The sequence below is a fragment of the Calypte anna genome, chromosome 3, assembly GCF_003957555.1.
Source record: "Calypte anna isolate BGI_N300 chromosome 3, bCalAnn1_v1.p, whole genome shotgun sequence".
NCBI lineage: Eukaryota > Metazoa > Chordata > Aves > Apodiformes > Trochilidae > Calypte > Calypte anna.
In genome coordinates, this window is record NC_044246.1 from 27,672,603 (window position 1) to 27,695,611 (window position 23,009).

The 23,009-nt window shown below is 37.2% G+C and overlaps 1 protein-coding gene across 2 annotated transcripts in view; it reads right to left on the reverse strand.

Moving 5' to 3' along the window:
• Positions 1-14,264: 14,264 nt before the first annotated feature.
• Positions 14,265-23,009, reverse strand: part of ZDHHC14 (zinc finger DHHC-type containing 14) — a 103,789-nt gene continuing 95,044 nt past the window's right edge. Inside the window, exon 9 of one of the 2 annotated variants that reach the window (XM_008496892.2) lies at positions 14,265-15,534. In XM_008496892.2, the coding sequence (XP_008495114.1) occupies positions 15,133-15,534 (402 nt within the window). In that variant the 3' untranslated portion in view covers positions 14,265-15,132. The remainder of the gene's footprint in view (positions 15,535-23,009) is intronic. The other variant, XM_030447128.1, reaches the window with a different exon arrangement.

Genomic DNA, 23,009 nt, shown 5'->3' on the forward strand with positions numbered 1-23,009 from the left:
TATGAACCACAGTGTAAGGGACATGCCAGGGATTGGTAGCATCCTTTTGGCTCTATACAGCCTCTCATCAGAGAATATGAGTAACACTGCTTAATTCAAGTTCTCTGAGACATAAATAAATCAAACAACAATGAATCACTCATATAGAAAATTGGCTGCATTGCCAGTATAGGAGGGGAGGGAACTAAGAGGAAGCTGAGAGGAAGACTTCCTGCTGCTGGGCCAGCTGAGCCCCAGGATATTGCACAGCAGATCAAGTAGACTCAGTCAGCACTTACTGGAGCATTCCTGGGGAGGAAAGGTGTTCCCTACGACTGAGAAGGAAGCCTGAGGGAATAACTGAACACTGTAAATCCACAAATGCTTTATAGCTGGTAGGTAGCTTGGAACTCCATATTGTGTTGGATTTGGCTGGGTATTTGCTGTTGTTGTGGCTTTATCTAGGGTGAGAGCATGGGAAATGCTGCTTTTAAAGCCCCTTCCCCAGACCTATCAGGAGGCAGCTGCTGGAAGGCAAACTGTTTACTCTGTGTGTTGAGCAAGCATAACTCTCATCCTAAACAAGAACAACACATCCTGAAGCACAGAACCGTGTACAAGTAACCTCCTTACCTAAACTTAAATCAGATATTAGTTAATACTTGTAAAAATAAAAGACATGTTCCTTTTTTTTCCCTTTCCTTGTTTCTCCCCTTCTCCCTCATCGTTCTCTCAACAGAGCTCCACTGCTGATTGAGATGAAGATGTGACATTCATGGTACACACAGAGTGAGATACTCAGTGGCTGGTCACACCATCACATAAATACCTCATAGAAGTATCTCAAACAGAATAAGCCAAGCCTCACGAACCTCCCTAAACAACCATTTTCTTTTTTTACCAAACAGCCCCAAGTGCACCATAAAAACAGCAAAGAACATAGCTCAAGCAAGTAGAGTTGTCTGGGTTCACAGTTTTTCAGTAAAGCATTCAAGGCTCAGTTAAAGTCTCAGATCTGGCTTTCTACTGGCATTGTACATTACAGGGTGCTGCTGGCCCAGTGAGAGCTGGGAGAAGGGAGAAGAGCAGAGCCAGGGAGCTGGAGTCCCACCAGAGCAAGCCAGCAGAGTATTAGACTGAGCAAGAGATCGCAGCTGTCAGTGCTGAGAAAATCACTGTCTGCCCACAGTGTCCCAAACAGCCTGGCGTGGAGTAATGGGAGAGGATGCCCTTGTGGGAGATTTAATTTAATCACCAAGAAAATGTCTCTAATGGTGAAGCTACTGAAGCAAGAGAAGGTGTGAACCTGGAGAAGTTCTGAAGTCTCTCTTTCATTACGTGTAGTATTAGCAAAAAATGTTGAGGTGTTAAAAAGACAGGAATTCCTACGTATCAGGGCACAAGTTGCATTAGACACTTTTGGGGCCCCTTCCAGCAATACTTCTTAGTAACTATCCCCTGAATTTTCGTATTTAACATTAATTTCATGAGGTTTAACACTTCCAATCCATATCTTTTGATTTCTGTGAAATATAATCTACTGCAGTACTAATACCAGTTTAAAGACTTTATGGGGCCACACAACTTTAATTTAGTTTCCTCACAGTGAAAACCCAGGGTTCAATTGGAACAAATGACCCCAATTTGAGACTTGAGAGGCTTCAAGCAGAAAACCCTCAGCTAATTTCCTGAAAGACACAAAAGCTTCTCACTTTCTTGGAAATTATAAAAGACAAATAAAACTTTCAAATCCCAGAATTTACTGAGGGCAACTTTAAAACAATAAACAAGAGAGGACAGCAAAATGTAATCTGTTTACTAGCTCACTCATGCATCTAACTATTATCCCCACAGAGAACAGATTCTGCATTTTAAAAATTGAAGTTGGCATCAATATAAACCAATGGTTCTTGTAAAACATGAACCTGAGGCAACACTGATTCAAAGCCTGGCAGATGCAGCAATGGAGAGGTGATATGAAAAGGGATTTTTTTTTTCTAATTGTTACTCTTATCTAAATCTCAGCTGAAAGATCACCTGGATGATAAGGGTTTGTATAACACTCTATGTGCCAGCCTCCAATACCTGTTACATACGACGGGTAAAACTATCAGTTGCTTACCCACTTTTGCAGCATTACAGGTGACCAGGAAAGGATTTTCAAAAGACTTTGCAGACTAAAGTTTATGTCTTGGAAGTGGGGTCCTTTTTTTTTTTTCCCCCTTATAGGAAAGATTATAAAACTATTTCCTATTCATTAAATAGGAGCCATAGCTTAGCAACCCCACAACCACTTTGCTAACTCTGTGGTCTTTCCACAGTGGATATTTCCCCCCTCCGGAACATGAATTCTCTTATTATCCCAGTTTAGTCAATACATGTTTTTATAGATGTCATGCTTGGACATGTCATACAGGACAGTATTTTCCAAAAGAAGAGAGTGCTGCTCTGGGAAGAAATACAGTCCTTTTGCAATGTCCTCCTGCTGTAAAATTTCTTCATTATGTAGAATTGTCTTCTACATAACTGTCTACATCAGAACTGGAAAAAAGCAATTCTTTTTCTTTGCTTGGTAAATATATTCATTCCCAGTGAAACTCCCATTTCAAAAATAAGGGCTTCACAACATAAAGATGGAGAGACTACAGTTATGCACAAGTGTCATGTGTCAAGTGTCATCAGTTTAACTAAAAACTGCAATAGAAGCTTCCTATATTGTTGCAAGTAGACACAATTGCCTGGAAACTTTCCTTTTTAAGACAGTTGCTTTGAATTATACTTCAGTAAATAAACATTTACTTGAACAAATGGAAGAGCATGCATCTTAAGATGCTCTGATAAACAGTACATTTGTTTACAGTGGATATTTGCTGCAGATCTGTATTTTCACTGGAAAAGAACCATTACATTCCCCATAATGGTTCTGTAATGAACATTCTCTTCAATGATCTAGCACAGCACTGAACCCAACTGCACTAAAATAAGTAGTCATTCTGAAATAAAATTTATAAAAACAACAAATAAGAACATTTGTATTTGTAATCCAGCAGATTTTTATATGCTTCAATGTAACAGTACATTTAGTGTTGTTACTGTTCCCATTGTCTTCTAGGCCTGAGTGCATAATCTGATATCCCTGACACTACTGAACTTAGAATGATGACAACTAGACAATGATGAAAGAAAAAAGATACTTTACAAGCAACAGATTTGCTCTAATAGCGTGTGAATTGCATTTCCTTTTGTATATGCCTGTTCACTCAAGTGTTAAGTGTTTTCTGAATTATAGAACACGTAACCTAGCTTTATCCTTTCTGGAAAGACAGGTACTGAATCATTTATAGGTTGTGCTGTCCACCAACCCACTTAGACAAAGTAATATGCTATCTTCAAGCTTTCAGGAGACTTTCAAACGATCTCAAAGAATTACTTTATTTAAAACTCGGAATCACTTGGGAGCTGCAGAAGTACTTTGAAAGCAGCTCTATTCTAAGGCATATTTCCTTTGAACAAGAAAACCAAGTCAGATATTAATCAGCATTAGATATAAGTGGCTGAAAGCCCACGCTGTTGTGGACTTTGCATGTAAAGAAAATCAAAGCAGAAAGCAAAATTTTATGGCTTGTTTGGAAGCGTTTTCTACAGGTAACCATCCAAAGCTTGTGGGTGTGATTCCTCCTAATGACCTTGAAGTCAGAGAAAGCTGACTATAAACTGTTGTATGGTGGGGTGGAGTTGGGGGTTTGATCAGTGTGGTGAGGGCAAGGCTGACATTCATAGCCCCCAGAGCAAGCTGGAGGAATGAAGGGATAGAATCATAGAATCATAGAATTGGCTGGGTTGGAAGGGACCTCAGAGATCATCGAGTCCAACCCTTGAACCACCATTGTGGTTGCTAGACCATGGCACTGAGTGCCACATCCAGTCTCTTTTTAAATATCTCCAGGGACGGAGAATCCACTACTTCCCTGGGCAGCCCATTCCAATGCTTGATCACCCTCTCCGTAAAGAAATTCTTTCTAATATCCAAACTAAAATCTCTGTGATGTTCAGCAAGGACCAAACCCGACCCTGAGAGCCAGACCACAACAACCCCGGCAGCAGGGGGGCAGCACTGCAAGGCTGCAGGAGATGGGCACACGCTGCTGTGGCAAGAGAATTACAGAAAATATGTCTTGGACATGAAACTGATAGCCCGAGGCCTTCAACTGAAGTGCAGGAGGCAATATATTCTTCCAGGACCTTCTCAGACTCAATTAGGAAACAATTAAAAGCACTGATCAGAGTAGTGTTGACAAGTGATATTTAAATGCAAGTAAGCAAGGTCAGTGTGGTCAGAAAAAAGAACTGCTTAAAAAGCCTAAAAATGTAGACGTGCCCTTTTCCCATGGGAACCAATAGCAGGTTTTTGTTTGTTTTTGAAACAGTTCATTGAAAAAAAGCAGCATAATCTTGCACTTCCCCTGTTCTTTGAAACCTATTCAGCTGTGGGGAAAACTTTTATCAGTGCCTGCATTACCAGATAAAATTAAGATTTATCTGCTCACTTAATAAAAAAAATGTAAGTGCATCTTTGTTGTATCTGTAAATTCCTATGTTTCCCAAGGAAACTAATAAAGACCTACACGAGCATGGAAAATAAAAGCATGTAAAGTTCTGTCTCAAAAAGAAGACATGGTATTTGAGGCACAAAGTCCACAGACCTTCTCATCTTCTGACTTAAGAACAGAAGGTCTGAAACTGTTTATACTGAAACTGTGTTTACAGTTGTTTCACTCTCTAGAAGAAATCAAAACCAACACTGCTAAATGGTCCTTTAGAAGGAACTTCTTAGTAGAACATGCTCCTCACAACAAAACCAGAAAAACAAAGCAGGACAGAGAAACATCCCAAATCAGTCATTGCCACCTAGAAGAAAAAAATGCAGAAGAAATTGTAGAGGTTAAGTATTTATGCCACACAAGTGACAGAAAAGAAACATCTAACATCCCCTGCTCCTTGTTAGGGGCAGAACTGCAACAGATTTCATTCTCCATTAAAAAGAGATATACCATTGAACACAATGAAGAAAAACACTGCCTGAGTCTGTGAAAACACAGACAAAAACCACCTCAGATATACCCTGGGATACTGTCTTGGGACAGCACTTGGCTCTGTGAAGTCAATAAAGCACCTTGGCAAGACATGAAACCTGGATATTAGTTTTATTGTTGATTTGGGTTATACTACATCCGATTTAATAGCTACAGAGTGTCAAGATATGTTTAAAAAGAAAAAAAATCTGAGTTTCTATATTCAAGAATAGTACCCTGTTCTTTTAATTTCTTACCTTGTTTACAAAATACAGCTTTTCTAATTACAAAAGTCTACATGTGTCAAGAAAAATATTACACCAACATGGTATTTGCCAGTTATGTAGTCCTAAAAAGGTAAAAGCAAAATAAATACAAATCCTTTAAGAGCTGCCGGCACTGGGACAGAGATTTTGTCCTCTGAGCTGTATTTTTCTGTAGGAAATTCCATGTCATATCTCAGATTACCAGCAGTCTAAACACAAGTATCCAAAATTCTGATTTCACACAGAGACACACAGATGGGTATATTACTCAATTACTTGCAAATTTTAACATTAATCCATTAATCTTAATAGAGAAGAATTTTACACTCAATGTTTTTACTGCATGTTAGTACTCAAACATTTTAGTTATATAAAAATGCTTAATCATAAGCCTGGAAATTTATCTGAAAAGCAAAAAGCTTTTTTTTTTTTTTTTGAGAAAATAGTTACCAAGCCATAGGGATTCTGTAGAAGGAAGCAGACCAGCAAGTGAAAACCAGTACCTGGCTCATACTTACCAGTCCACTCCAGGGCAATGTGCAGCCCCTGTTACCAGCCAGCACAACCTGTGCAGATGAGCCACGGGCCAGGCTCTGGGGGGAAGGGATAACCTGCTGGGTACTGGGTCAGGGAGCTCCTGAGTCCTGCAGGCTACCAAACCACAGAGCAGGAAAACAAGAGTCATTAGTCTCAGATATGGTTGAGTCCCTGGATGGGGAAAGAAAGAAAATTGCTTTTGGTATCAAAGATAAACCATCCTTTTTTTTTTTTTTTTTCCTTATCTATGAGCAACCAGCAAAACTGAGCTTCAGCTGGGTGTTTTGAGACTGGTCACTTACAGACTTACAGTGCATTTTAGTACAGAATTCTCAGTATGAACAAATGTTCATAATGCAGTTGCTTTAGCACTGATAATATGAACAGTATGCTGGGTCACGATGAAGTACAAGTTGCAATTTTTAGGATTTGGATGCACGCTTACTTTGCACAGAGCCATCGTGAATCTTGTAACGGGATCTACACAGTATCCCCACTCTTATTGACCTCCTAACATACAAGCAATTCCTCTGTCACTGCCCTGGTGCTATCAGCAACCTGTTAGAAAGACACTAAACTAAAGAGTTGGAGGTTTCCTCTTTAAACTGATGTTATTTCACATTCCCCCTAACACCAGTAACCACAGACAATTAGCAGTTGGTATGAATGTGATGCTGCTCAAACAAGACTACATAAAATTCAACACACAATGCTGTATTTCCATTTTGTCTACTGTAATCTGATGTTCTTTCCTTACAGTTAGTGAAAGAAATGCATATCTTTACATTTTACTTATGCATTCTAATCAGTGGAGTGCTCCTTAATTATCCTTGAAATATATGTTAGCAGAATCGTGGAGGATTCATTACAGCCAGTGGAAACATGTAGGAGGAAGAAACGCAACCATCAGTCTCAAGACATGACTCCATTCCTCAGGCATCAGGACCACTAATTATTATGTCATACAAGACATATATGTCAATAAGATCAGAGAAACTAACTTGAGTAGGTAGGAGAGGAACGAAGTTTGCTGTATCTCAGAAACAACAGAAACAGTTAAAAGAATACATACTTTTGTATCTTCATATAAATTTGCATAAAGTAACACAAAACCTTACCAGCACAAACCATTTCTTTATAATAATTCATCCTAAGGCTCATGGACTAACCCAGCTGATACATTCAGGAAATCAGACCTTAAGATGTCTAGACAACAGGCTGCCAGGGGCAGTGGGCAGCTTATGGAGTGTATGTGATGCTACTGAAAGCTCCTGCCTGAGTAGTGTGTTAATACACACTTGCATTTGAAAAGATTCCAGGAGCATTTCCTGTTTTCTACATTGTCTATATTTTTGTTTCTACATTGACTTCCTCACATAAGAATGATTTTTTTTTTGTATTTTAAAGAAACATATCCTATACATTCACAGAAGCTAATTTTGACAGGTTAGTGGGTATTTTTATTTTATTTTACTTTTTTTATATAATAAGGAAGAACACAACTTCAGCATTATGAACCAGAAGAACAATACAAGTTTGTTTGGAAATCTGTCTATGGTTATATCTACTTTCACAAGAAGTGAGCATAATATGCATAGATTTCTGTAGCAAGACATTTGGTGCTGATGACCTGATGTTCACACTCAGTGTATTTTAAGGACAAAAACTCTGGACTAGCTCCAGTCCGGTCCTGTTAGCATTTGGATTGCATTAGGTATGCTGCCAGAATCTATCTTCTGGTTAATTTTTTATTTAAAAGAAATCTAGTTCATATTACAGCACTGCTCCATAATATGAGTAAATTAATTTCAAAAGTGCACTAAAATATTAATGTGGATACCTATAAAGCCAGAGAGGAAATTCAGTCCCAGGCATTCAGTCAAAAAGCTCAAGATACAAATCTTCTAACCCACATATATCTTTCCTGTAACATATTTTAGCCTCTAATGCAAACATTTAATAATTCTTTCAACGTCAACATGTGTCTCTATCTCCAATGCCGCTACATAAAAATGTATTTCAACCAAAATACATAGTAGAGTAGGGGTCTTGAAATATAAAATATAAATATAAACAACCCAGGAAGGAGCAGTAGGAAGCTGGGATTGCTTTGCTGCAGACTGAGGGTTCCTCAGGAGCAGGGAAGGGAAGCAGAGTGCCAGGGAGAGCTCACAGAGGGGTGAGGTGACTGAACGGGTAAAGACTGAGTCAGCTGCATCTGCCTGCCAGACAGGAGGATCCTGAGCTCATTTGCTCCAGGATATTCTGAGAAGGTAGGGAAAGAGAAGGATGGAAGGGGAAAGATTCCCTAAAATGGAGGATGTTGAATTTCCTCTGCCTCTGACACCAGAATCTGGAATCTAGAGCAAGTCATCTCATATCAACTGTGCTAATTCTGTCACTATTGTGCAGGAAAGCCTTGTGACACAAGTACTAAAAAAATTGTGTGGCTTTGTTTTGTTTTTTTCTGACTTGTGTAAATCATTTTTATATTTCTTACTTACACTCTAAGAAGTCTGATTATTAAATAATTAAAAAAACCCAAGGTATGATGTGTTACAGAATGTCAGTTTAGGTATGGAAGAGGATCTTAATCTTTGATATGAGAGGAAAAATAAGAGTAAGACAAGAATATTAGAAACAAACATTATTCATGTAATTATGGAATAAAGAATTTAACATTTTCTTCTTCAAACATAACTACAATAAAAGATAAATGTTGCACATATGAAAACAACAGTAGGACTCAGATATTCTTTTAATATTTCAATAGAGAGGAAAAGCCATGCAGGCAATAAATTAAATACTAAATATATAAACATACTATTTAGTCAAAGATTAAACACCATACATATTCCAGAAGTTTTCAGTTCAGTGAAAACTTTTCAGAACCTTGTTTTTTCTTTCAATTTAGGAAAAAAACCAAATACACAAAAATACCTGGTGTTTTCAGCATGCTAGAAATTTAGCTGGTTAGTCAGCACTACTGAGTATGCTTTTAATTTCCTGTGACCTACCTAGAAGGAAACTTAATACTTTGCTAAAAAAATGAAAGAAAAGAAAGCTTGTCTAGCTGTGGTTTCTGCCAGGGATTCTGTTCTTCATATTCCTGCCAATAACCACAATCAAACTGCTGCCCTACGACAAGGCACGTAGCAGGGCAGATAAATCAGAAGTTCTATAACCAATTGTTTATTGCAACAAAGTTCTGCTTCATCTGCAAAAACATAAAGTAACTACATTTTTTTTAACAGAGGAACGAACTTTCCTGGTGACAAACTGTGTGAACCCACTGTGCAGTAGTGCTCTCCCTCCTGGCAGTATAGGAGACTCAGGAAAGCAGCTCAGAAGGCTCTGACACCTTTGCCAGCAAAAACCTCGTGCTTGGCAAACACACACACAAGAGGAATCATTTACACACACCCATCCCACAAACACTGTCTTAACTACAGTGCTACCACCTTATCTGAAGTTTCCACAGTTCTTTGAAGTTTATTCCCTAGCAAGTGCAACACCTCAAACAGTCCACCTCATCTTCCCCCTCGGAACTGGCAGTCCCTGGCACAGCCAGATCCCTGCAGATTGCCATGGACAGATTATAGAGCACAAACCAAAGCCAGACACTCTTGAGCCTGCTAAATTCACATCCTTTTCTCAAATATATGTGGTGCTTTCAAGAGGAGCCAAACAAAGGCTCCATGGCTTCTCCTCACACCACAGTTCATTGGGCCAAGTTGTTCCTGGTCCTTCCGTCTCCTTTCTGTAAATAAATGCACACAGATAACTCCCAGCTGCTGTCACCAGCTTCACATTTGCGAAGACTTGAATTATAGTGGAGTTAAACTTAGGTTTTTCTTTTTTTTTTTTTTTTAGTTTTCAGAAAAGACAATATAACTGAAGTTGTGGAGAGCATAAAAAGTATCAGGGTAACACTGGCATTAACATTTTGTTGGCAGTGGAACTGACTTATGTATATATACTGCAAAGTAAATAGATCTCTGTGGAACAGATCTTTTTGGTTTGCAAACCACTAAGTTTATCTAGCCTGTAGTCTTAATTCCCATATGCACACCAGTTGCAGAAACTCTGAACTCCAGGTTTCATGCCCTATTGGCAAGACTGCTGCTTAGGAAAAACACTTTTACTTAAAGGTGTGTAAATTTTACAAAGGCATCACCAAGAAAACAGACCACTCATTTTCCCAGTACAATGGCACTTTTGTCATGGAAATGTAGAATGCTAAAACAGTTATCAGTATGGAAGTAAAAATGTTAAAGTAATACCACTTCTAGTATTGTCAGTGTCTGAAGTTTCCCATTGACTTCAAAGGGACCAAGATTTCACCTGGGTTTTGTATTTGAAAGATATACTTTCAAAGCAGAAGTAGGAAAAGATGTTAGGGAAGAGGAGCTTGAGAGCACATCACCTCCTTACCTTTTTCTCACCATCTTCCTACAGTTGCTTTTGCTTCCTCTCAGAGTTTGACCCTATTCCTTTTAAATTTTTCCAGAATTATTTATAAGAATTTTTTTTACAAAAAAGATTTAAATGTTGGTGAGAAACTATTAAAAAAAAATTGTTTAGTAAATACTGACAGCTGTCCCCTTTCTTCCACCACCACCCCACTTCCCATGGGGCTTTTTTGTTTATACACCCTCCCTCTCCATCCACAGCTTACAGGTAATTCCTCTTTTCATCCAGGTCATCTGCTAATCTTTTCTGTTTTGCTTTCACTCACCCTTCTCCCTTTTATCTTCTTATTCCTGTCCTCTCTGACCTGCCTTAGAAAAACTATTTTCTCTCTTCATAACATTCAAAAGTTGTTCTCCTCCCCACCTTGCATGGTTTGCATTGAAATTTCAAATTCTGTAGCCAAATGTTAATGGAGAGTTGCCTTCTGTGATGGAACTGAACTGCTGCATCAGCTCAGATCTAATCTAGATTTGCACAGGTTTAAATGCCTCCCTTAATCCCAGGAGCCTTTTGGCAGTCTAGGCAGTGCACTCTAGATGTCAACAGCAATGCCTTTGCGGGCAGACAAGCAAAACCAGAAAGCCCTGACCCAGATGGATCCTGAAAACTAGGACAGTTCTGGTTTAAATGAACTAAATCTATATGCAGCTGTCTAAAACACATTCCATTCATATTTTGGGCCTAAGAATATTTTCAGTGTAAGTACAGTACCTCATTTCACTTCAGCCCTTAAAGCAAAATCATGCTGGCAGAAACTGATTTTTAAAACACAGTCAGGATGGCCCATGGCCAAACACACCATTTCAGTCTTCAGGGTACCACGGCTGGTAAGAAGGGAAGAGAAAAATGAACACATACATGATGACAGTTCCTACACATAAATTAAACCAGAAAAGACCTCAAGTAACAATTGGATACCTCTATGACATTACTAAGCTGTTCTTCAAGCTATATTGAATTTGGGAACTAAAAGACAAAAAGAAGCTCAATTTTGTTAGCTCTGCAGAGATGCTTCTTCATTCAGTATTTTGAACATTAAGCAATAATTTACTTATAGTGAACTGTTATACTTGCTATATAAACAAATACAAAATCTACAATATCACAAGTTGGTCATCTCCCTGACCCACAGGTCTTTGGGTTTAAGAGACCAGTTTCCTTCTTCAAGGATCACTCTTTAGCATCAACTTTTTAATTAATAATTAGCCATTTTAGGCAGAAATGCATCTATCTGTATCATCAGTTAACATAAATGAGATTTGATAGTGGATCCAACATAATACAAAACCACAGTAATATTTTGGCATTTATTACATCACTGTTAAACTAATATGAAAATAAAATTTCCTTTTAAAATAGAAAGTCTTTGAGAAATCAGAAGAATAAACAGCCTTTAAAAACATATTATGAAACATGGCATTTCATTCTACAACCAATCTTATATAAACATCTAGAAGTGAAAATGTTATTAAAAAAAGGTATATAATTTTTTATCAGATTAATCATTTTTCACACACTCAAAGATTTTAGATTTTTACGAAAAATATTTGCTTTTTTGAAAATACCAACTTTCACTTTGATTCTTACAAACAATCACAAACTAGATGAACATGGAAAGAACTATTTAATACTAGTATATTAATATTCAAAGGAAAAAACAAAACAAACAGAAAAAACCCTGAGCAGTATTCACTAGGATCATAATTTGGATCCCTGGTGTTCATGCTCTGTAATCACAGTTCAAATGAGGGGAAAAAAAATAAAATATCAAATCTGTAGAGCAGGCGATGAAGTTGCTTTGCAGATTCATCCCAGATGTAGATGCAAGTCCCAACGAAGGGAGCGCCCATGACTGAAGCCAGCTGTGGTGGAGGTGAGGGGAATGGCCCAAAAACCCTGTCAGAAGCACCTCTTCCATCAACCTGCTGCCTGCTGTCAAAGTGCAATTACACCATGTGGTTAATAGACTTAGTACCGCAATCTTCCAGCAGGTGTCCTCGCAAGGCAGCGGTGTCAGGAGGTGTGAGAAGTCACCATTTAAAAGAGACTGAGACGGGAAGGAAAGGAGACGTAAAACAAGGGTGAAACAAACATATAGACAGACAAAGGCAAAGTATTCAATTTATTCTCAGATGCCAAACTTAGAAACATAAGGAGCATGTTGAAAAAAAAAAAAAAAAAAGCTGTCATCTCAAAACAAAAAGAAACAAATGTCACTTGAACAAGTATGTAACTATCACATCTGTTTGAAGCAGCACATCTCTTTCCCATTTGTTAGGGAATTCTTACAGCTCAATAAAAACAAAACTGAAGATTTTTTTTAAATGATGATGAAAAGCATGAGCACAAAGAAAACAGCATCAAGACTTGAATCCTGTCCTTCCTTCTGTTCCATGTTATAACTGACACTAATTTAATCGTGTACAGAGCTGATGTGAAGCTTTCTGCACTACTCCCTAGAGTAACGACATACAAATGACATATAGATGTTGTCACAAAGTTGGTGTTCTTGGAAGTATAAAAGGCCTTGGGTATATTTGGGCATATAAGAACAAATTCCTTAAAATAGTGGTCCTCATCATTACTGCTTCAAGTGGAAAGTTTTGATATCATATTTAAAATACTTGACTTGTCCTTCTATGTAGTGAGTAATGCATCCACAGTTAGCTACCCACAGACACTAAGATACAGTGATCAGTCAAGTTTTGGTTTACAAACTCAGAGCTGGGATTCTTCACTGAGTCTCAAACCATTATCTGCTTTAATGCAGATGTTCATGGCTTCAATACAGGAGAAGCCAAATCAGGCAAAGACAAAAGAAATCAGGATGCTGAGCATTACTGACTTCCTCTTCAAGAGCAGCCACAGACATAAAGTCCAATACGTGGGGCTTACTGGGACACCAGGCAAATGGGATATGTCAGTCACTATAGTTTGGCTGGTGGAAACAAGGCAAGACTGTCCCAGCTTCAGGAAAATACTGGGAGAACGGCTTCAGTAGCTGGGGCAGACTTGCCTGCCAGAGGCTCTTTGGTGCACCTGTTATGGCAGTGATAGAAAATGTTGCTATGTCTACACACTGAATTAGGTCAAAGCGAGCATCATCAGTTATAGAAACAGATTGTTTATGAAATCTTAAGAGGAGTAAGGACGTTGCCAGTATCTTGTCTGATGCTTTAATAGCATGGTTGACTGATTTTCTGCAGGATGATTGTCCACAATTTCAAAACCAAAAGTAAAACCAAACAGCTTCTAGCTTGGTATCTGTGAATGGCCATGGTAAACAATACAGAACTGCCACATTTCTTAACTAGTGAAAACTTTGATGCTGCAGAAATACCAGATAAAGCACATTATGCACTTAGTTTGTCCTGAGAAAAGAAGGATCCAGGTTCTTAAAAAGCATGGTAAATACAATATTAAAGCTATTAAACTTTCTCAACTGAACTAAGGCTCTCTTCAGGTATCACAAAAAAAATTACAAAAATCTTAACCTTTTCGTTGTGCTTTACTTCAAAACTAACAAACAAAAAGCACAGAATAACTATAAGAAATGAACATTTTCATTTAAAATATTCAAGGACAAATACAAATTAAGGATGATGGCTGAGGGCAGCTACAGTATATTGTTAACCACTTGAAGTTACTTCACTATGTTGTCTTAATCTTGAATCTTAAGCTCCTCATCCTTTAGCCATGTGATAAGGAACAGAGAATTACAGTCCAGGAAGAGGCTAACTCGACTGCTTCCAAACAAAAATTTCCTATGGGAACAAGTACACATCTCAAACAAAATCATAAGATGCTGAAGCAATCCAAATTGTAACCAGCTCTTCCTCCATGGCTTCATGATGTAAACATGTTCCAGTTGAGTCTTTATAAGCTGTGTCATTAAATCATCATATCCCCCTCTTTCCCCAGGAAAGCTGTGCAAGGATAACTGTACACATACCCAAGAATATAGAGGATGTCATTTTATTGGAGGTCCACAGGTAATTGTATCACATTAGGGAGTGGAAGAATCTTGTGGTATGGCACAACACAATATCTCAATCTAAACACTTAAACAGAAGATTAAATGATATGCAACATGATCAAACCAGTATTTCTCCATCTTCTAGGCACCAATGATTAATTTAAAATAAACTTTAATAAATTGAAAAAATAATAAGTCCGTTAACTTGTTTGTTGCACTGTCTTTAAATGAAACAGCACTTTGAAAGTCACAAATAAAAAAAGCAGCACTTTCTCTTAATACCAACACCACTGTAACACATACTGTAGCGTGGCATGCAAATCCATATCTGCAGTGTTTTTTTACCTTTTTTCTTTTGAATTAACAAATGGAATGGTAATTTTCTATCTCAAATATTAGTAGCATAACATGTAAGTGCAATCATTCTGGCCACAAATGTGGTAAGCCTTAACAAGTGTGTATTACAAGAGCATAGAACACAGAGCATGACACTTACATCCAAGAACCTTTCTTTTATACTGTACACGGTGTTTGTCACAGGCTGACTTCCAACTTGTTGTACCCAAGTTTCAGGAAACGGGATTTTTGACTGTTTCTGGTCTTGCTTAAAAAGAAAATGCAGTCACCATCAAAGCATGAGCACTAATAACCTGGTCAAAAAAATGCCATGGCTCCATTGAAAAAATTACTTGTCTTAGTAGACTCCATTACGTGATAAAGTTCCCACTATAGGCATCTTAGGAGTCTTACAGTGGTACTGCAGTGTCATTCCTGTTAGGAAGAGATTTGTAGAGACACCAAGAAACAGTGCAATGTTGAAAAAAGTTGTTCAAACTGAGCTAAGCTTCACGAGACCACGTACTGAGTCTTCATGCAATGAATCCTGGCTGGCTAGACTCAGGACGTGCATTGTATGGCTGTGTGTAATAGGACTCCCACTTGGCAGCATCCCAGGGGGCGATGGAGCTTCTTCAGGAGTGAGAAACTGATGACCTTCGTGTTCATCTTTTAATGGCATCATGTCTGTCAAACCTGTATCTGATGTGAGATTTGGCATAGAAGATGGTGGTGTTGGTTGCCCTAGAGTGAGAGATGCACAAGGCCCACTGATAGTAGTCTTTCCTGGTAAAGGTAGCTCTTCACTATTTATGCTTGGCTCACTCTGTAGTAGGGGGGTGGCAGCAGCCTGCAAAACGAATTTAGTGCTCTGAATGCACTGATCTTGGTCACACTGTAGAATGGAAGGGTGTCAAAATCATATAAGGCAAACAAAACAGAAAAAAAGGGAGGATATGGATAAAAAGGTATGAAAAAGAATGGGATGTGAAGAGAAAAAAGAAAGCCATTAGTATCATTCCATGGTTAGCCACCCAAAAATCCCATTGCATGCTACCCAGAGGTAAAAAAACCCAACATGCATAACTGATCCAGTGCTTTGATTTACTATTAAGGTAAATTCTGATAAACATTTACAGTTTCACTTAAGGGTTTGGGTAGCCTCCAAAAAAGGTATTTTGAGAATACTGTAATTAAAATATGTGGCTTCTTTGTATCTGAAGCCTAGCTGCACAATCTATGTGTAACGAACTGCATCAGGCACCTCAAAACCTCCCTCCCTCCAAGGGAGATTTTAGTGTGGAATTCCCTTCCACAGTACTCATTTTAGCCTAGAAGAGCTAGCAGTCCAGAGAGATGTCCGAAGGCAAAATCAAAGCACGTTTCCATGTTCAAAAATACCATACATCTTTTTTTAGTTGGTTTTCACATGTAGGAAAATTAAGGTGCTACAGTAGTTTTCCAGAACAAGAATTCCTTTGATGCAGTTGGTTTTATGAAGATATAGCTGGCAATGCAATCTCTATGAGCAGAAATTTCCTTCTCTCCCAGTTTAATACATAATGATGCACTCTATAGAATATATTAGAATATATTATACTACACTGAGTACTCCAGAGGATGTGTAGAAATTATGCAGTACTGATTGCATTCATCTGATATCAACTTGATTCTTTTCATGCTGTTTCTCCATTAATTGAATCTTCACAATGTGAAGAATCAAGGTACAAACCAACAAGGTTTCTGGCAAGCAGTTTCACAATAACAAGCCAAATTAAGCATTATATAAATCCAGTTAAGCTCAGCAAGCATTTCCAGGAACACTCTTGGCTCTACATCATTCCTAAGAACTGTTTATATGCAAAATTATCATTCATTCCTGGAGATGACAACACAGGTAGGAGTTTCAATAAGGTCCAGCTAGCTAAGTGGGAAGTGGATCTTCTGCCAAATTAAGTTTCTTTAACACAAACTGACATGATTTCTGAGAGCTTCCAAGGACAATCTGCATTTAATTCATAGCCAGATCAGTTACAGCGTCTGCAGATTTTCAAAATCCTGTTAGATTCATTTGCTATACTGCTGATCTGCTGTGCAAGAGAAACACTACAGTCAATGAATACAACTATAAATCCAATACAGCAAAGAAAATCTGGAATCAAGCAAGCTGAATAAAAAAAACATATCCAGAGAGAAGAGAGAAGGCATGCCTATTCACTGTTGATATTTCAAGGATTCTGCTGAAGCAAGATTTCCAGTTTTAAGACTGACTTCTTCGATGTACATCAAATTACTGAAAAATATTACAAAATCAACATCTCTTCAAGATACCACCAATCGTAACTATTGCTACTAACAGCAGTTCCTTAAAATGCCCATTTGAGTTGAATAAGCCACTGTTATATACTCTATGCAAACTCATGGAAAAGTCTTTTGTTTCTTTTACTGTATGCTTCATCTGATATTTTCAGGTCCTCCAATTCCACCACCAAATAGCTTAATGATGGATACACACACGTGCTGTTCAGGAGCCGTGCAAGTACACTACTTTTATAAAATGCTACCTATCTACTGTGACCACATCTAAGCTGCTTAGGACTGTCAGACCATTCCTTTTTTAAAGGCATAAGTCTAATCCTTACTCAGTTATGTATTTTCCAACACTTAGGCTTTCAGAAAGATAAATGCACTGGCTTCCTGTTACATAAATTGAGTTCATCTACATTGCAAGTCATTTTTTCCCTCCAAAATGATGAACAGCCCCAGCCAAATCATGAAGTGTATCTGTATCATTTCAGGGGGATTACTCACATGCTTAAAGCCAAAACTTTGCCTAAGTACCTTACTAAGAGGAACACTGTCAGCATCTTTTAAAGTCAAGGTTTCAATTAATAACTCAGTGTGAATAATTCACTCTTAATTAATATACTGATATTCACAACTGCTCGTTTCTATTAAACTATAACCCTTCAAGCAACCTTACTATGCAGACATTAAAAATCTGTTAACAGAATGCTCACATTTCAAAAAGACCAACAAAATTCATCTTTTCCCAGAAGCAGGTAGCAGAAGAGTATGTTAAATAATAAAAGAAATGCCTATAACCACTGGGGTACTTTGAAAACAAATAATGTTATAGCAGCTGACTTACTGCTTTTGTGAAGCTTCAGCTCTGCTCTTCAAAAAGAAATCATTAATGTGTTCCAGGCAATACAAGTACACAGTTTTAAATTAGCTGAAGGTAATTTACTTGAACTCATTGTACAGTTAGAATTTATTTTCTTCTTACTGAACTGTAGTGAATTTAAGCTGCATCAATACTGAAAAGATAAAAGTAGCCTCATAAAGCTCCATTAAAGTGTTATGAAACTTCTCCAGGTGCTCTATATCTCTTCATTTTCCATGCATTTGCCATTCCCTAAAGCCCCTCCTTTTACTCAGATACATTTCAGGTTTTCTTTTTTGTTCTGTTTAACAATGATCAATATGAAGTTTCTTAGGAAGATACAGACTGTAAACAGCTTTCAAAAGTGAACTAGAGTGGTGTTTATACTAGAAAATGTAGTGAAGCTCTCAAAATTAAATTAGACTATTCTTTAGTCTAAACAGCAAAAAAAACCTAAAGAAGGAAATCAGATTTGTTTATGGGGTCGCCATGTGGTTTTTCCCTGATTCTGTAGTTCCCTCTTAAATAAATCAAATTTAAGGCCAGAAGTCTTAACAGTTATTAATCACATTAATTATTCAATAGCTGAACTTCAAATGAAATTTTTAAAGCCTACGATTCTGACAAAAAGGAAACCAGCACTGAAATCTACAAAGCTAAAAAGCTACTCTAGATATTATTCAACCAGGGCCTTCTTACTTATATTTACTAATTTTATTTTCCACTTAGAATTTCCACTGTTACAGAGGAACAGCAGATTCTAAAGGTAAGACAAGTTTAATAATTTCTAAAAATACAGAAGTACAACTGTGTATGTGCACAGAAATTTTTAGCCATCTCCATAAATATTTTCACAATAAAAAGGCACAAATTAAAGCAAGTAAGGCAAACCCTAAAGTTGTGTTTATTTCACAAATAATAAATACAAACAACTAAGAAACAATATTTTGAATTTTTTTCTGAAGAAAATCTGTTCTTTTCTAAGCTAAACAAAACATACATGTTAACATAGTTGTCGTACATGGCAATATACTTTTCACATTTCTAATGCCAAAGCTAGAGATTATATAATTTGATTTAACTTTGTTAAAAATTTTCTAAATACTAGTAACATGAAAGAATTGTTACAGCTCTCAGAAGACAGATAAAGGAAGGCTGGGTTAAGTTATCTCAGCATCTCAGAATAAAATACTAACAACAAAAATTCAGATGTGACTTATGGCACTGAGTGTCCTAATGAAAATTCTTTATCAACCTTGACTGTAGTAATGATGGCTTGATAAGTGTCCTAAGTTCCATTTTGGGCAATGATAAACTATATTTGTGAAGTATCACAGTAAATATAAAAGGAAACGCACTCAGAAGTCTTCCAGCCAAGTGAGGCTCCTATTCTTCCTGATTTTTTCAATGTGATGGCAGAAATAGATAATCCTAATGATGAGAATATGAAAAGCAAAGGAGAAACCATGCTGGGATGGTCAGAATTAATGTTCCCTGGATAAACTGTATTCCTGCTTCCAGATCAGTGCTAGAAATACTGATATGAACACCAGAAAGAGGACTTTGCTGCATGTCTCACTGGTAACAAAAGCTGCATGTGCACAATTACAGTTTTACAATTTTCATTGGCATGTGTGAGAAAGGAAGAGCTGAAGATAAGGGAATTTGTCCCATGAGGAACTATCTGAGGACTGAGGAAGCAAGGCCCAAAATCCACGAGTCCAACCAAATTTCTTAAAAACAAACTTGTCCTGACACAGAGGCAGACAGAAGTAAAACCTATCACTTTATAAGGCATTAGAGAATTCCTAGAGACAGCTTAGAAAAATAAAGCAAACTAATTCCTCTAAAAAACAAGCTCATGGAGTGAAATACTTTTGATGTTTCTTCATAGTAGATTATTAAATAACAAAGATCCTGTAACAAAACCCAAGAATCCGTCCATGTTTTTAAGAGAAAACAAAGTACTACAGAAATGCAGATGCTGGTAATGGTAGCTGATGGGATTATAGTGAAATAATTTTCCATAATGCAAAGAAAATAAACCATAAATGAAAGAGAAAGAAATAATAAGATGCAGACAAAATTGGGTAAGATGTTGTGTTCCATGAGAAAAAGAAATAATTCTTAACAATGAGAAGAGAGATGTTGGTACAATCAAACTACTGAACAGCTTGTAAAAAATAATCAGCCATGAACAGCAATAGGGAAATACTTCAGAGATTTCAGATCTACAGATCATTAAGCTCCAAGTGACCTTGCTTGTCATTTGGATAAGGACACTAAGAAGCTAGCTAATTAATTTACCAGATTAATTTTAAATTATATTGAAAAAGAGATTCAAAACATTGGGAACGGACCAGAAGAAAAATTATTCTGCTTCCAGCCTTCAAAAAAGTAAACAAAACTTCAGCTCCTATTAAAAAAATGAGGTAATAAGAAGAGAACAGGAGAAAAATCTCTTTTATAAAGATCTTAATGAAATAAAATCATATCATGAGCCTATGAAGCACTGACTACAGCAAAACCCCTGATTCTCAGATTGTGAAAAACTGAGTCACTAGCATGAGCAGAGTATCTGCTACCTGAAATATTTAAAGTCTCAAAGGCAAGATAACCACAAAAGCTGTGGTAGAGTCCCAGAAAGGATATCCTGAATAAGACAATGTATTGCACAGAAAACAACTGGCAAATATAAACTTAGCCTGATATTTGGTTTGAGGTTAAATGCAGAAGTGATGTTATGCTAAATGACATTAAAATAAATTGAAGTAAAATATATTATTAAGCAATCTAGAGAGATTTAAAGGACAGTCAGAGATTAGTTGGGTGAGGTACAAGAATTCTATTTAGAAAGACACAAGTCACTGAATGAAAGATCTGAGGGAAGGAAAGGGAAGGAAGAGAAGAAAAAGCAAGAGAGAAGGAACAAGAGAAGACAAGCATGACAGAAGATGCTAATTAAAATCTTAAGTATCAATGGACAGGAGAGATTTTGCAGCACACTGCATGGATTAAGCAGTATAACATCCAGACATGACAAATCAATGTAGAGACAAGAAGATAAAGTGTGTCTGGAATAAGATCCAGGGAGACACACCATTAAACTATATTAGCATACACTTCAGATTTCTAATAAATTATTTCCTGTATTCAAAAGAGTTAAGCTTGCTAAAAAAGTGAATTTTTCTCTGATGCTGCATCAGTGGCTAAACTGCCATTTAAAAAGTATGGACTGGTATCTAAACCTACCCTTAAGTTAAGGAATTTAACTTTTCCTGTACTTTTCTGAAACCGTAATAATACAAGCTGCAGATATCACCTTCAAATTCGCCAGGTATTTGTGGCCCACTTGCCTCAGCTCCAAGAAAGTGTTTTTCATTTTATGCCTGATTTATTCCCCCCCCCAAAGAGATATGCAACCTTCCAGAAGGGAGGACTGAATCATATTCCACCCTTTGTTTAACCTTTGTCAATGAGAATATGAAGTAAAAGGGAAACTTTTCCTTCCAAAGACCTTCCCTCTACTGTTTTGCTTCCACTGGGGTCCTGGGCTTGAGGTAGTTTACTATTTAAACCATCAATCACCAAAGGGTATTTTGATGTTTGCATCTGAACTTATAGCAAGAGGGAATCTACACAATTGTGCAGAGCCTCCTCCTCTAAGAACAACCAAAAAAAAAAAAAAAAAAAGCAAAAAAACACCCCCACCGCAAAAAAAAACCCAAAAACCAAAAAACCCAAAAGCCAAATGCCTTGTTCTACCTCTGTCATATGTCATAAAAGTGTTCCCTGCTGCCTTTCACTCAAGAAGTTTCAGTGGTCTTTTTCAGGGGAGAACAAGTCCATGGTTGGTGTTTCCACAGGTGCTCCTGTTCAGAAACTTCCTCAGGAGAATCTAAGATGGGATACTAGGACGACAGCTGACAGAAAGAGCTATTGTAAAGCCTGGAAAAGTACTAAGGGTCACTTCACAGGACAAAGGTTTAAGTAGACTCATGAAGTTTTACTTTATTACTTCTGTCTAATTTTCAATAAGAACAGGAAATTTGGTAACTAAACAGAACGGTTGAAAATAACAAGGCTAGCAGTAAGGTGAATTAACTGGGTAGAAAAAGAAGAAAGTTTGAGATCTTAAATGAGTAATGAAGGAATTATTTTTTGTTTGCTCTTTTATGAGATAAGAGTGACTGGAATCTGAAAATAGAGATTCTACTCAGAAGCACAAAAACAGAAAAAGGGAAACATGCAGCATGAGCAGATCAGAGGCCAAGTTATGCCCCACTGCACTGTTGCCAGCAGGAAATGGATTTCTTATGCTTCAAACAACTCAGGAAAGAATGCAAGATTTTTAAACAGGGAAGAGAAAATAATGCTAGAGAAACTGGAAAACTAGGCAAGTCTATAACAGTTTGCAATAAAACTTAAGGGAGAAATTTTAATGCTGATAACCAGCTGCCACTAGAAGCCAATTGGTCTTGGATATAAAGGTCCCAATACCCTGAGAAAAAAAGATTAAAAATGGCTCAAAGTCTTAACAAGATAGTCCTCCACACTGAACACAACCCACTACATTTTTCAAGCATTCACTTTCAAGCAAGCTCAAATTATTGAAAAATGTGCATATTTAAGGGTATTACACTCTAAAATTATAACAGTTACCTGTTGGACTGAAAGTAATACCATAACAAATTTCATCATTTCCAGAGACCAATTTAGTAAATTTTGTATCAAACTGGCACAAGATTTTCTCGTTAGTATCTAGTAATAATTTTAGCACGTCCTTATAATGCAAGTATAATTCTTATAATGTTAGGATAATTTAATACCAAGGATCTTATTGTGGGTCAATGAGCCTCAAGAATAAGAAAACTTGAGAGGGTCAGAAAGTTTGGGTAATGCTTGAAAGAACTCAAGCTGTTTCTAATGACTGTTATCTCTCTTTCCTTTTTTTTCAAACTCTTTTCTCTTTTCAGAGTTAAATATTTTTTGAATAAATTTGCACAGACCATTATATTGTTCTGCACAATACACCTCACAGAAGATTCAGCGTTAATGCTGTTTCTCCAATATATTTTCTCACTAAGGAGAATAACAAATCTTCTATTTAATCCTGAAAGTAATAAATACAGACAGATTAGGAACTACAGCAAATTTTTATACCAGTTTAAAACTCATCTGTCTGAGAAGTATAAGTCTTTTCT